The sequence below is a fragment of the Oncorhynchus clarkii genome, chromosome 19 (genome assembly GCF_045791955.1).
Source record: "Oncorhynchus clarkii lewisi isolate Uvic-CL-2024 chromosome 19, UVic_Ocla_1.0, whole genome shotgun sequence".
NCBI lineage: Eukaryota > Metazoa > Chordata > Actinopteri > Salmoniformes > Salmonidae > Oncorhynchus > Oncorhynchus clarkii.
In genome coordinates this window covers 12,673,416-12,686,370 of record NC_092165.1, presented here as the reverse complement: position 1 = coordinate 12,686,370, position 12,955 = coordinate 12,673,416, and the positions used below count along the sequence as shown (strand labels likewise).

Genomic DNA, 12,955 nt, shown 5'->3' with positions numbered 1-12,955 from the left:
AGTGGATTGGCATACTAAATAGTGGGTTGGTATACTAAATAGTGGGTTGGTATACTAAATAGTGGATTGGCATACTAAATAGTGGGTTGGTATACTAAATAGTGGATTGGCATACTAAATAGTGGGTTGGTATACTAAATAGTGGGTTGGTATACTAAATAGTGGATTGGCATACTAAATAGTGGGTTGATATACTAAAGTGGGTTGGTATACTAAATAGTGGATTGGCATTCTAAATAGTGGATTGGCATACTAAATAGTGGGTTGGTATACTAAATAGTGGATTGGCATACTAAATAGTGGGTTGGCATACTAAATAGTGGGTTGGTATACTAAATAGTGGATTGGCATACTAAATAGTGGGTTGGTATACTAAATAGTGGATTGGCATACTAAATAGTGGATTGGTATACTAAATAGTGGGTTGGCATACTAAATAGTGGGTTGGTATACTAAATAGTGGGTTGGCATACTAAATAGTGGGTTGGTATACTAAATAGTGGATTGGCATACTAAATAGTGGGTTGGTATACTAAATAGTGGGCTGGCATACTAAATAGTGGGTTGGTATACTAAATAGTGGATTGGCATACTAAATAGTGGGTTGGCATACTAAATAGTGGATTGGTATACTAAATAGTGGGTTGGTATACTAAATAGTGGGTTGGTATACTAAATAGTGGATTGGTATACTAAATGTGGATTGGTATACTAAATAGTGGGTTGGCCCATGCAGTCTGCCCGTGCTTATTCCTTTAGCACTAAAGACAGCGCGACATTAACAACATTGACTCCTGGTTGAACTTATCCTTGATTCAGTGTAATCTATAGCATTGATATTTCATGTATGATACAGCATATAACGCAAAAGGTATCTATGATATTTTGATCTTCCCATAAATCTGGTCTAGGTGGAGATATGAAATGTATAGATCATCAATTGAATATGTATTTATAAAGACTTTTTTACGTCAGCTGTTGACACACAGTACTTTTACTGTACAGTAACCCGGGCCTAGGCTATATTGTCTGATTGCAAGTCCCGCCTCTCTTCTTTTCCAGTTGGCTACACAATGAACGACCTGATCTTTGAGTGGCAGGAGAATGGACCAGTCCAGGTAGCTGATGGGTTGACCCTCCCACAGTTCATAATGAAGGATGAGACGGATCTGAGATACTGCACCAAGCACTATAACACAGGTAAGATACAATGGGAGTGTTTGAGGTGGAGTCCATTGCAGTCGGACTGTGCAGTAACACAAAAAATTATCTTCCATCCCAAATGAAGCTACTATTATGAGATGAAGTTTAGTGAATATGCACAGTGCCATCCTCAGGCTGTTCCACACAGTTAGAGTTGAAAGATGGGACCTTTATTGTGAAATCGAATTATGTTTTTGTATGGCATCATCAACACCAACGCTAAGAATAACGGTGGGACAAGCGTCTTTCCGCTTCTGCTTTGGAAAACAGAATGCACAAGCAAGGTAATGGGTTGATGGTGTTAATCTTAGTGGTATATAGCTTGACTACATCATTGAAAGAATGAACAATTCATGAATTTACATTTATGAATGTACATTTACATCTACATGTGAAAACTAGGACATTCATATTGCTCATCCTAAATGGTTTTGAGCCGAAACAGTAAGGCCTTTTTAACTCAATTCAAGATGGTTTCAATATTCACGGGCTGCATATGCTATATGGCACACAACATTCTCGACATCAGCAGAGCTCTATTACCATTTCTTACAACTAGCAATGTCAGAGAACACGGTTCCAATTCGGGAATTCAACCTTGGTCTTCTTTCACAAAACAGAAAAATAACTGCAGGTCTCTAACTCCACATCTCCAGCTAACTGCACCACTATCCAATATTATAAGTTTGGCCCTTTTTCTTCCTTCTCATAACAACACAATCGCTGCAGGCTTTCACAGCTAACTGCAGTGCTAGATTAATCCTAGGCCTTAGTGGGGCCTTATTCAGCTTCTTTGGCTGTGTTTAGACAGGCTGCCCAATTCGGATATTTTTTCCACTAATTGGTCTTTTGACCAATCAAATCAGATGTTCTCACGTCAGATCTTTTTTAGAACTGATCTGATTGGTCAAAATAACAATTAGTGGGAAAAAGATCAGAACTGGGCTGCCTGTCTAATGCAACTATAGACTTGCTGTCAGCCAGCCAGCCAGTGAAGTAGCCCAATGAAGTGTGAGGCTCCAGTCTACCACAGCACTAGCTAGAGTGAGGGTGTGTCCCAAATGGCGTGCATATTCCCTATATAGTGCACTACTTTTGACCAGCCCTATTTCAGATGCAGCCTAAGTGTGGCCTTATTCAGCCAGTGACGTAAAGTGCACCGTGAGGTAGGAGGCATTGCAGGCTGAATAATGTAGTTTCTTCTACCTGCATCTTTCATGGGCCTGTCATGTCCTCATTGCCAACGCTAAGTCAGCCTTAGCACGCCCGCTTCCTCACTCCTGGCTAATCAGGAGTATGTTGTGCTTCAATTAACGAGAGGGAGAAAAGGAAATGAAGATGTATTTTTAGATGACTGAGAGCAGCAGAGAGAATGGAAGAGGCTTGGATGGATGGGTGGATGGATGGAGGCAGGGAGAGAGGAGGGGTGAGAGAGAGAAGGGGGGGTGAGAGAGAAGGGGGGGACAGAGAGAGGGGGGGGCAGAGATAGGGAGTACAGAGAGAGAGGGGGGGTGCAGAGAGAAGGGGGAGTACAGAGAGAGAGGGGGGACAGAGAGAAGGGGGAGTACAGAGAGAGGGGGGTGTGCAGAGAGAAGGGGGAGTACAGAGAGAGAGGGGGGACAGAGAGAAGGGGGAGTACAGAGAGAGAGGGGGGGACAGAGAGAAGGGGGAGTACAGAGAGAGAGGGGGGGTGCAGAGAGAGGGGGGGTGCAGAGAGAAGGGGGAGTACAGAGAGATAGGGGGGCACAGAGAGAGAGGGGGGGTACAGAGAGAGAGGGAGGGTGCAGAGAGAGGGGGGCAGAGAGAGGGGAGGACAGAGAGAAGGGGGAGTACAGAGAGAGAGGGGGGGACAGAGAGAAGGGGGAGTACAGAGAAAGAGGGGGGACAGAGAGAAGGGGGAGTACAGAGAGAGAGGGGGGGACAGAGAGAAGGGGGAGTACAGAGAGAGAGGGGGGGTGCAGAGAGAGGGGGGGCAGAGAGAAAGGGGAGTACAGAGAGAGAGGGGGGGTGCAGAGAGAGGGGGGGGAAGAGAGAAGGGGGAGTACAGAGAGAGAGGGGGGGCAGAGAGAAGGGTGAGTACAGAGAGAGGGGGGGTGTGCAGAGAGAGGGTGGGGGCAGAGAGAAGGGGGAGTAAAGAGAGAGAGGGGGGGGACAGAGAGAAGGGGGGGGCAGAGAGAGAGGGGGGGACAGATGTAGGAGAAGGAATATCATCTGATAATTAAAAAAGCTTGTTTTTTCCTCCTTTCACTACGTTAATTATATATAACAAGCTCCTTAGTGCATGTCTAGGCTTCCATGGTTGTCACGTCAACAGTGTTTAGAGTGAGGCTGAAACAGTCCCCTATCAATAAGAGGTGTTTTGGCTGCTGACTACTTGGAAAGAGATTCTGTTTTAATACCAGTATCACATTTTCTTTGGCTATTATGGTCAATTCAACTTATAAAAAGAGTAAAAGCATAAATGAATACATTTTGGTTATACAGTAGCTATGGAATTGTTATTCCACTTGCTTTTCACTCCAAGGTAATCGTTTAATGTGCAGCCTTGGTGAACTGGTATACCAGCAAACAGTCGCTAAACTAAAGTCCTCCTGAGAAATGTCAGGACCTCATTTTAAGTTCTTAGAAATGCTTAATCATTTAGTTTTGTTATATGCACGAAAAAGCCAAAGTGTAGGCTTATTCTATGAATGGAGAAGGCCAGAACATGCCTCTACCCAGGCTGCTATTTTTAGAAGCTGTCAGCTCTCTGTCCTGTCTCACATAAGGAGGAGATGAGAGAGGGGGAGAGAAGTCAGGCAGGAAAGAAGGAGACGAGAGAGAGAGGGGGGGGGGGTAGATAAGTCAGGCAGGAAAGGAGACGAGAGAGAGAGAGGGGGGGAGAGAAGTCAGGCAGGAAAGAAGGAGACGAGAGAGAGAGGGGGGGGTAGATAAGTCAGGCAGGAAAGGAGACGAGAGAGAGAGAGGAAAGGGGGGGTAGATAAGTCAGGCAGGAAAGAAGGAGACGAGAGAGAGGGGGGGGGAGAGAAGTCAGGCAGGAAAGAAGGAGACGAGAGAGAGAGAGAAGGGGGGGTTCAGGCAGGAAAGAAGGAGACTAGAGAGAGAGGGAGAGAGAAGTCAAGCAGGAAAGAAGGAGAGCACTCTGTGCTGGAGGAGATGGTAGCACTCCAGAATTTATCTGTTTTCAAGACATGATCTGGAGGAATAAACAGTGGGAGAGTTGTGTGTACCTATAGGTCGAGGGCAAGTCAAGGATCACCAACATTCACTCACTTGCCAGGCGCGCACAGTGAGTTACTGAGAGAGCGAGAGGGGTAGAGAGGTATAGAGAGAGACGGGTAGAGAGAGAGAGGGGTAGAGAGAGAGAGAGGAGTAGAGAGGTAGAAAGAGAGGGTAGAGAGGTAGAGAGGGGGGTAGAGAGGTAGAGAGAGGGCGGTAGAGAGGTAGAGAGAGGGCGGTAGAGAGGTAGAGCGAGAGGTAGAGGCACAGAGAGAGAGGTAGAGGTACAGAGAGAGAGAGAGGGGAGGTAGAGAGGTAGAGAGAGAGAGGAGTAGAGAGAGGGTAGAGAGGTAAAGGGGGGTAGAGAGGGGGGTAGAGAGGTAGAGAGGGGGGTAGAGAGGTAGAGAGGGTGGTAGAGAGGTAGAGAGGGAGGTAGAGAGGTAGAGAGGGGGGTAGAGAGGTAGAGAGGGGGGTAGAGAGGGAGAAAGAGAGGGGTAGAGAAGTAGAGAGAGGTAGAGGTTAGAGAGAGAGGTAGAGGTTAGAGAGAGAGGTAGAGGTTAGAGAGAGAGGTAGAGGTTAGAGAGAAAGGTAGAGGTACAGAGAGCGAGAGAGAGAGAGAGGTAGAGAGAGAGAGATAGAGAGAGAGAGATAGAGAGAGAGAGAGAGAGAGAGAGAGAAATAGAGAGGGGTAGAGCAGTAGAGAGAGAGGTAGAGAGAGAGAGAGAGAGAGTTACTTCACTGGACTCTATGTAAACTGGAAACCATATATCCTGAGGCTGAATTTATAGTAGCTGGGAATTTTATAAAAAGCTAATTTGAGTATAAGGCTACCTAAATTCTACCAACACATTGACTGTAGCACTTGCGCTGGCAATACACTTGGCCACTGCTACTCTAACGTCCTCGATCCATACAAGGCCCTCCTCCACCCTCCCTTCGGCAAATCCGTCCACGACTCCATCTTGCTCCTACCGTCCTGTAGGCAGAAACTCAAACAGGATGTTCCCATGACTAGAACCATTCAATGTTGATCTGACCACGCTTCAAAATTGTTTTGATCACTCGGACTGGGAAATGTTCCGGGAAGCCTCAGAGAATAACATCCATTTATACACTGACTCGGTGAGGGAGTTTATAAGGAAGTACATTGGAGATGTTGTACCCACTGTGACTATTAAAACCTACCCTAACCAGAAATCGTGGATAGATGGCGGCATTCGCGCAAAACTGAAAGCACGAACCTCCGCATTCATGCATGGAAAGATGTTGGGTAATATGGCCGAATATAAACAATGTAGTTATTCCCTCTGCAAGTCAATCAAACAAGCAAAATGTCGGTATAGGAACAAAGTGGAGTCGCAATTCAACGGCTCAGACACGAGACGTATGTGGCAGGGTCTACAGGCAATTACCGACTACAAAAAGAAAACCAGCCAAGTCACGGACACAGACGTCTTGCTTCCAGACAAGCTAAACACCTTCTTTGCCTGCTTTGAGGAGAATACAGCGCCACCAACGCGGCCCGCTACCATCTCGTTCTCCGTGGCCGACGTGAGTAAGGCATTTAAACGTGTTAACCTTCGCAAGGCTGCTGGCCCAGACGGCATCCCTAGCCACTTCCTCAGAGCACCAACTGGCTGGTGTGTGTTTACAGACATATTCAATCGCTCCCTATCCCAGTCTGCTGTCCTCACATGCTTTAAGATGTGCACCATTGTTCCTGTACCAAAGAAGGCAAAGATAACTGAACTAAATGACTATCTGTCATCATGAAGTGCTTTGAGAGACTAGTCAAGGATCATATCGCCTGCACCTTACCTGTCACCCTAGACCCACTTCAGTTTGCATGCCGCCCCAACATGTCCACAGACGATGCAATCGCCATCACACTGCACACATCACACTGCACACTGCACACTGCCCTATCCGATCTGGACAAGAGAAATACCTATGTAAGAATGCTGTTCATTGACTACAGCTCAGCATTCAACACCATAGTACCCTCCAAGCTCATTAAGCTTAAGCTTGAGGCCCTGGGTCTCAACCCCTGTGCAATTGGGCCCTGGACTGTCTGACAGGCCGCCCCCAGGTGGTGAAGGTAGGAAATATCTCCTCTACGCTGATCCTCAACACTGGGGCCCCACAAGGGTGCGTGCTCAGCCACGTCCTGTACTCTCTGTTCATCCATGATTGCGTGGCCATGCACACCTCCAACTCGATCATCAAGTTTGTAGACGACACAACAGTAGTGGGCTTGTTACCAACAACTACGAGACAGCCTACTGTATATGGAGGACTCAGAGTGTGATGTCAGGAAAACAACCTCTCACTCATCGTCAACAAAACAAAGGAGATGATCGTGGACTTCAGGAGACAGCAGAGGGAGCACCCCACTATCCACATCGACGGGACAGTAGTGGAGAAGGTGGAAAGCTTTCAAGTTCCTCGGCGTACACATCACGGACAAACTTAAATGGTCCACCCACACAGACAGTGTGGTGAAGAAGGCGCCAACAGTGCCTCTTCAACCTCGGAAGGCTGAAGAAATTTGACTTATCACCTAAAACCTTCACAAACCTTTACAGATGCACAATTGAGAGCATAATGTCAGGCTGTATCACCGCCTAGTACGGCAACTGCATCGCCATCAACCGTAAGGCTCTCCAGAGGGTGGTGCAGTCTGCATAACACATCACCGGGGGCAAACTACCTGCCCGCCAGGAAAACTACACCGCCCGATGTCACAGGAAGGCCATAAAGATCATTCAAGGGCAACAACCACCTGATCCACTGCCTGTTCACCCCGCTATCATCCAGAAGGCGAGGTCAGTACAGGTGCATCCAAGCTGGGACCGAGAGACTAAAAAACAGCTTCTATCTCAAGGCCATCAGGCTGTTAAACAGCCATCACTAACACAGAGAGGCTGCTGCCTGCATACAGACTTGAAATCCTTTGCCACTTTAATAAATGGATCGCTAGTCACTTTAAATAATACCAGTTTAATAATGTTTACATACTGTATCTTACATTACTCATCTCATTTACTGTATTTTATAGCGTCTATTGCATCTTGCCTATGCCGCTCTGCCATCGCTCATCCATATATTTATATGTACATATTCTTATTCCATCCCTTTACATTTGTGTGTATAAGGTAGTTGTTGTGTAATTGTTAGATTACTTGTTTGATATTACTGCACTGTCGGAACTAGAAGCACAAGCTTTTCACTACACTCGCATTAACATCTGCTAACCATGTGTATGTGATCAATAAAATGTGCTTTGATTTGAGTCTTCTGGGTATGACGTTACAAGCTTGGCACCCCTGTATTTGGGGAGTTTCTCCCATTCTTCTCTGCAGATCTTCTAAAGCTATTTTCAGGTCTCTCCAGAGATGGTAGATCGGGTTCTATCCGGCATCTGGCTGGGCCACTCAAGGACATTCAGAGACTTGTCCCGAGGCCACAACTGCGTTGTCTTGGCTGTGTGCTTAGGGTCGTTGTCCTGTTGAAAGGTTGAACCTTCGCCCCAGTCTGAGGTCGTGAGTGCTCTGGAGCAGGTTTTCAGCAAGGATCTTTCTGTACTTTGCTCCGTTCATCTTTGCCTCAATTCTGACTAGTCTTCCTGTCCCTGCAGCTGAAAAACATCCCCACAGCATGATGCTGACACCACCGTGCTCTACTATAGGGATGGTGTCAGGTTTTCTCCAGGCGCAATGCTTAGCATTCAGGCTAAAGAGTTCAGTCTTGGTTTTATCAGACCAGATAATCTTTTTTCTCATGGTCTGAAAGTCTTTAGGTGGCTTTTGGCAAACTCCAAGTGGGCTGTCATGTGCCTTTTACTGAGGAGTGGCTTCCGTCTGGCCACTCTACCATTAAGGCCTGATTGGTGGAGTGCTGCAGAGATAGTTGTCCTTCTGGAAGGTTCTCCCAGCTCCACAGAGGAACTCTAGAGCTCTGTCAGAGTGACCGTTGGGTTCTTGGTCACCCCCTGACCAAGGCCCTTCTCCCCCGATTGCTCAGTTTGGCCGGGCGGCCAGCTGAGGAAGAGTCTTGGTGGTTCCAAACTTCTTTCATTTAAGAATAATGGAGGTCACTGTTGTCGTGTCTTTGGCTATGCCTGATTAAGTGATATGACATGCTATTCTATAAAATCCTTTATCCGTAAATAATATTAACTGATTAAGCTAATCAGATGAATGTAATTAACTAGAAAGTCGGGGCACCACAAAATAATGTTTATAGAGCTGTTATCTTCCGAATAAACTCTTAAAGACCTAGTAAACTTTTACATCAATAGCAGTCAATATTTAATCGTCACCTTGTTTAGTCTCATCTGAAAGTTGTAAATCTTCACGAACCCTCGCTAGCAAGTTGAATCAGCAATACAACATTTGGTTTAATTATTTATTTACTAATTACCTAAATAATCGCACAGAATGGATCATACATTGATTACAATTTAAGTCATAAAGAAAACATCCCTGGTGGACGGAACAGATACGACGGCTGGTTACACAAAGAGAGGGGGTTGGGAGAAGCTATGCTATCGTAAATAGAGAATCTTATGCATTCTAAATAACCGCCCATTTGAAAAAGGAGAATGCAATAAACATTTACTCTGAGCTGCGCTTCGGTAGATTGGTCGTCGATGGAAGGCCGGTTTGTCCTTTATGGATCTCTGGTCCTCTGAAGAATGTCTAGTGGTGAACTGGAGCGCAGTAGAATGACTGCTCTACGGCTAGGAGGTATCACTTCTGGAGTGAATAAGAGTTCAAAGTTCATACCAAGTTGGAATACTTTTAAGCTCATGCTATATTCTGGCTGGTATAGTCTAAATTCATCCTTCCGGGCTGTAGGTCGTCACCTTCACATTGAAATTCAATGCTAATTTCCTTAGATTCTTGCTGAGGTTGGCTTAGTTCTGAAGGTGGTCTTTGTCCTTTCAACATGGGGACCTCAAGTCCACACGTCCTTGGAACAGCTTATTATCTGAACCCTTTTAACATAGGACTGTCACCCTAATGTCCTCGGAACAGAAAGTTTTGTCAAGGGCTTTATATAGGAGGGGAGAGAAGGGTGTGTTTCATAGTTTATAACCAATGTCTGTTCACATGGGCAGGGCCACTGAGTTGAGCATAGTTCACTCATGAAAACCCAATTCTCTCATTTGGAAGCTAAAATTACATTTAATCTTTTCACAAATAGTTTCATATTTAAACATTTAAATTTCACAACAATTCCATGTGAATCTGATAACTATAATGTGTAGACTTTCCAAGATACAGTTTATGTCATCCTATCATTAGTAATAATGTATCAGGTGACATCTGATCTGTCATCATATTCTGTAAGTACCAACGCATATTTTCAGCTGGTTGGATTACCGAAATGTGGTTCCTTTCCCCCCACCTTTTGATGTTCCCAGACTCTCTATGTTTAACAAAAGCTTTTCAAGAGTCCTTCTGTGGAGTCAAGAGAGAGGAAAGGGAAAAAGGTATTTATTGGGGGGTGGGGGTCATAAACCTCACCCACAGGCCAACGTCATGACACTGTGTTCTTGGGGACCTTCAATGCTGCAGACATTTTTTGGTACCCTTCCCCAGATCTGTGCCTCGACAAAGTCTTGTTTTGGAGCTCTTGGGACAATTCCTTCGACCTCATGGCTTGGTTTTTGCGCTGACATGTATTGTCAATTGTGGGACCTTTATATAGACAGGTGTGTGCCTTTCCAAATCATGTCCAATCAATTGAATTTACCACAGGTGGACTCCAATCACGTTGTAGAAACATCTCACGGATGATAATGGAATCAGGATGCACCTGAGATCAATTTCAAGTCTGAATACTTATGTAAGTAAGGTATTTCTGTTTTTTATTTGTAATAAATTTGGAAAAAAATTGAATAAACTATTTTTGCGTTTGTCATTATGGGGTAATGTGTGTAGATTGCTGCAGAAATTGTTTTATTTAATCAGTTTTAGAATAAGGCTGTAACGTAACAAAATGTGAAAAAAGTCAAGGGGTCTGAATACGAATTCACTGTTGTTACTAAGAGAGAGAGGGGGAGTGCAATACCAGGTCAGAACAGTCCCAGCCTTATTGACTGAATTTCATTGACAGGAGGCCCCAGGTATGTCGTGCTGAGGTCCCATGGGGCAACCGACTGTCTGTCAAACATATACCAGTGGGTGCCCCTCCACAACCCTCTTCGCTATAGTTGAATCGGGGCTTGCAAAACACCTATTGATTGGACCAGTTGATGGCGATGCACAGAGCCCTGCATAACTGATTTAAGGAAAATACCGCATACCAGACAACTGATGTTCAGGTTGTGTTTAGAATGGAGGAAATGTGTTGTTTAGGAGAAGGACTATGTTAAATACCATTATCTGAGTGTTAGATCAAACTAAATGCACTTAGATCTGTCTGGTACAGTGACAGTAGTGACCTTGGCAAAAACATACACCACCTACCTCAACTTTTGCAAGGTTTCCGTTGCAAACCATTGAAAAATATTTTGCTATGGCTTGCCCTAGTGAACACAACCCAGACGTCATTCTCCAGAGGCTTTCTTTCCCCCTCACCCATTGATGTCTAAAGTGCCCCTGGTGAGATCAAACCCAGGCAGGATTTGACCAATCTCCCTCAGCGAGAGATAAAATGCTTCAACATTAAATTCTGTGGGGCCAGGCTTCACAAAAGGGTTGGACACACTCCCATAGGGTACCATGGCCCCTAGCCAGTCTGCATTGCTGTGGAACTCTATTTATAAGATTTGAACGCTTCAGTCCATCCAGCTCCAGCTGAGCTGAGTGCCATTCCAACTGATTGACCATTCCTCCATCTTCTTTGCGCACCTGGTCTACATTGTGGTGATTCATCTACCAGGTGTTGGATCCTTTGGTTAGTCTCCTTCCCTTGTCAACTTCCTAGTAAAAGAGGATTTCATCCACAAGGGATTAACCATCTTCCTGGTTAAATAATGGTTAAGATAGGTGGAGTTAAATCTCTCTCTCTCTCTCTCTCTCGCTCTCTCTCTTACACATGGACATATAATGCGTATACAGTAAGCTGATCCGACTTCTCGCGATATAATGCTTGTGTCACATCGTACAGCCTGAAGCAGTCAGCCAGTGATCCTGTTGCAGGATTATTTTGCTGTGACAATTCTGGTCAAATTAAGATCCAACATCTGTATCTGGAGTAGCATGGGCCCTGAGCTCCCTATGAACCCTGGGTAAAACTCACGGAAGGTGGCGAATAAGAAATTGAAGAGACATATGTAAAGCAGTCTGCAGTGACTGTGATGGCCTGTGGTTGTTCATCTAGTTGAATGTACTGATTTATAAGTGGCTCTGATCTGAATAAATGTATAGGTTAGATAGAAGGGTGTTTTTACATTATTTTCCTCTATGGTTGCAAACGGCAGCATACAAAACGGATTAAACGTACTGTCATTCAATCTAAGGGAATGTTCTCCTCTTTAACGGTTTAACGGAGGTTGTGTGTCATCCTGTGATGACGAATCGTGACAACCAATGTCACAAACGTATTCATATTAGGTTTGTTTTGCTTGTGTTTTTTTTTTTCCTTCTCTGCTATGGGAGTGGAGCGCTTGGACCCTGCCATTCCTCCCTCGGCGTCTGTTAATGTTGTAAATTATGTCCAGGGTAGAGTCATCTCCCTCTCTCTGTCTCATGATCTTTCTAAAAGGATATGTGGCAAGTAAATAGACGTTGCGGATGGGAGTGGGGGTGATTTCCTAGATCTCTGCTGAGGCCCTGGAATGCAGTCAGTGTTGATTTCCTACTGTTCTACGGGGTTTTAATTCTAGACCCATGATTAATAGAACTGATATTCCCATCCATGTTGACGTTCTGTGATGAGTGACACTTCTGTTTCTATGGAGTTCAACTCACTATTGTCGGTCTAACACCGTCTGCTGCAGATGGTTGATCATCGTCAGTGGAAACGTGTCAGTCTAGTCAACAGAGACAAAACATTAGATTTTTCACCAAGCGAGAGGAGGGGGTGCCGAGGTAGTGCTGCGGAAGCCGTGTGTGGTGGTTGTGTTTTGGTGCCAAGCATTGGAGCCCTGCCATGTTTGTTTGGTTGCACTGTGAATGGCTGTAAACAGTTGTGGGCAGTATACACTGAGTGTTCAAAGTGTTAGGAACACCTGCTCTTTCCATGACACAGACTGACCAGGTGAATCCAGGTGAAAGCTATGACCCCTTATTGATGTCACTTGTTAAATCCACTTCAATCAGTGTAGATGAAGGGGAGGAGACATGTTAAAGAAGGATTTTTAAGCCTTTAGACATGAATTGTGTATGCTTATTTTTTTATTTAACCTTTATTTGGACAGGGAAGACATTGACACCTAGGTCTCTTTTCCAAATGTGCCCTGTGTGAGATATTTACAGTACCAGTCAAAAGTGTAGACCCACCTACTCATACTATTTTCTACATTGTAGGGGGTAAAAAAGATAAAATTGGTCGCCTCCTGTGGATTGTTTTGTTATCTATT

At 45.0% G+C, this 12,955-nt stretch overlaps 1 protein-coding gene across 1 annotated transcript in view; it reads left to right on the top strand.

Moving 5' to 3' along the window:
* Positions 1-12,955, top strand: part of LOC139374128 (glycine receptor subunit alpha-3-like) — a 127,410-nt gene that overhangs the window by 92,964 nt on the left and 21,491 nt on the right. Inside the window, exon 6 of the mRNA XM_071115127.1 lies at positions 1,063-1,200. Coding sequence (XP_070971228.1) covers positions 1,063-1,200 — 138 coding nt within the window. The remainder of the gene's footprint in view (positions 1-1,062; positions 1,201-12,955) is intronic.